General features: G+C 26.0%; 1 protein-coding gene across 1 annotated transcript; it reads left to right on the plus strand.

Moving 5' to 3' along the window:
• The first annotated feature begins 542 nt into the window (after window positions 1-542).
• Window positions 543-2,320, plus strand: LOC108686025 (sorting nexin-16). Its single transcript, XM_018191067.1, has 5 exons — window positions 543-692; window positions 1,074-1,359; window positions 1,690-1,998; window positions 2,080-2,207; window positions 2,265-2,320. The coding sequence occupies exons 2-5, from the start codon at window positions 1,090-1,092 to the stop codon at window positions 2,302-2,304; spliced, it is 747 nt and encodes a 248-aa protein (XP_018046556.1). The 5' UTR covers window positions 543-692; window positions 1,074-1,089; the 3' UTR covers window positions 2,305-2,320.
• Window positions 2,321-2,684: the final 364 nt, after the last annotated feature.

Consider the following 2,684-nt stretch of genomic DNA (forward strand, 5'->3'; position numbering starts at 1 on the left):
ATGATTGCTTTATATGTTTAGATCTGTAAGAAACTAAAAGCAAAAATCAATCGTATTGAATAATTTTACAACAGTTGCAAAGCTGCTTTCTCTGCTGAACACAGTCATTGCAAAAAAATGTATTGTTGTTTAATTGACATCCATTTCAGAGGGCATCTTTATCAGCCATGTCAATATTGTGATACGTAGTTTATATGATTTCATAAAAATGATGTTGGTGTCGCTAGTGTACAAGGGTTTTCAAGCGTCACAATAGAAAATAGGCGAGGATGGTCGCTCTCAGGTTTCTTTCTGATATATGATACAATATTTTTTAGTATAATTTAGTACTTGATCACCACTTGATTACAGTTTATCTGTAATTGTGTCCGTTTCTGTTGTGATCTTAGTGTCACTATTCAGTTTTAACATAATTTAAAAAAAAAAGGATATCCAAGACTGTTCTTCGAAGATTTCTGATCTTACTGTTCTTATTCTCTCACGAATTTTAAATCAATGAATTGTCTTCGAATTTTCAATATGTCAAGAAAATATGAGACAAATTTGTCAAGGGATTTGTTGAATAGACGGTTGATACATTTATGACATGGCATATAAACATATGTGATGTCTATGATTGTGATGAAATAATAAAATGCAAAGAACAGAAATGAGTGCTTCGTGTTATATTCTTATGTGTTAAAATAATTAAGGTTAGTGTATTTGATAAACTATTCTTGATTTATTAAGTTGATTGCATAGCGTAGAACTAAGCTTTTATTATAAATGATTTTTTTACACTGCTTTTTAATCTACAATTTTCTTTATTTAAACATTTTTTTTAATTATATTATTATTCCTTTTTATTTTATGTAATGCTTAATTAGGAATATTTAACTTTATTCTAAATTGGTTTCAATTGCTGTTAATGTCAATTTATTGCTTACGTTTGATCAAACTATATATTTTTCAGTAATTTGAATGAATAATACTTTCACATAGAGATATTATATTTGATTATGCCTGAATTTATTTGTCTAATAGTAGCTAAGCTTTAAATAGTCTTTATTTGAAGTATGCATGGTTTTGTTTAGTTTTGTTCGAGTTAAAATGTCCAATTCAGAGGCTGGTGTGGGATGTATTAGTGAGGTAACACTTGCGATTAGTAAAGCAAAAAAATCTCAGACAGGCACTGTGAGAGTTCTTGATAGTCCCAACTCTGATGGATCTGGTCACTCGAATTCATTTACTGTGCAACGATTTAATTACACCAATGATAGCAATACCAACTCGGATATTCTTCAGTCACCCCTCACTAGCGATGACTTGAGAATACCTATTGTTGGTTATGAGATCATGGAGGAGAGAGCTAGATTTACAGTTAGTTAATTATATCAATGATTATATAGTTTTATTATATTGTATTAAACTTTATTAATATTATTTTAATATATATTTCTCATTAATATAACACAAATATAAATATTTTACAATGTAGTACCAATATATTATTACAGCAGTATATATATTTTATTAACTTTAACAGTATAAAACTTTAAAAATATATAAATAACAATTAAAATATGATGCATAATGTTATGTAAAATATAAAATTATATAGAAATTGTTTTATTGCGTTGTATATCAATGTAAATTTTAAATGTAAATTCTTTTTATATATATTCTTTTATATATCTTCTTGATATATAGGTCTACAAACTTAGAGTTGAATTAAAAAATGGTGATTGCTGGTTTGTATTTCGAAGATATACAGACTTTGTTCGATTATTAGCGCAATTAAAAAGGCAAAAAGTTCCTATTGCTCATTTGGCTTTACCAAGAAAAAAATGGCTTGGTGATAATTTTGCTCCAAGTTTTTTGGAAGAAAGAATATGTGGTCTTCAAACATTTGTTAATGGTATATTGAGTAGCCCACTTCTTATTGGTGTTTCGTGTGTAAGGGAATTCTTCTGTTTGGATGAGCCTCCCGCTTTATCTGATACAGCAGAAGAATCTAGAGTGAGTTGTAATATAAATTACATTTATGAATTTTATTTTTTCATCTGTTATTTTGCTTTACAAAATATTTAATCATTTCAGGCAATTTTTGAAGCATTAGAAGATACAATATATAATTTGAGACAACAATTACGAGAACGTGATGCAGCCCTTGCATCTGAAAAAACTCTCTGTAATGAATTCCGAAAAAAGCTTCATCAGATATTCAGGTAAGCAATAAAAAAATACATTCCTTTTTTTATGTAACAAATTTTCAACTGTTTCAGTGAAAGACAAACCTGTTCAAAATGTGGTGCAACTCAATAATAATTTTATAAACTGTACAAATATGAGATCTGCTTGAGTTAATTTATATATAAATTTTAAATTTTTATTAATGCTGTATATTTCAAAAAAATACTATATAGCATAAAAATATTTTTTAAGAATTTATTTTACAAGTGGAATATTTATGGAAATAATATTTAAACATAGGATATTGTATTAATTATATTAGTAAAATTTTATCGATATACAATGAGCTATATGTAAAATTTTATTCACAAATTTTTGTATTTTATTATACATATATATACATTTGATAAAATAATTGATATTATTCATTTAATTAAATTACAAATACTATATAAAACAAATTATATAAGTCAAATAAATTTATATATAAATGTCTTATATTTTTTGATACA

The sequence above is a fragment of the Atta colombica genome, unplaced genomic scaffold, assembly GCF_001594045.1.
Source record: "Atta colombica isolate Treedump-2 unplaced genomic scaffold, Acol1.0 scaffold163, whole genome shotgun sequence".
Lineage (NCBI taxonomy): Eukaryota > Metazoa > Arthropoda > Insecta > Hymenoptera > Formicidae > Atta > Atta colombica.

Bases quoted from the DNA above. Each gene is read 5' to 3' on its own strand.
- LOC108686025 (XM_018191067.1), top strand. From the start codon at position 1,090: ATGTCCAATTCAGAGGCTGGTGTGGGATGTATTAGTGAGGTAACACTT. The intron at 1,999-2,079 runs GTGAGTTGTAAT...TAATCATTTCAG, and splicing joins ATACAGCAGAAGAATCTAGA to GCAATTTTTGAAGCATTAGA. The intron at 2,208-2,264 runs GTAAGCAATAAA...CAACTGTTTCAG, and splicing joins AAGCTTCATCAGATATTCAG to TGAAAGACAAACCTGTTCAA.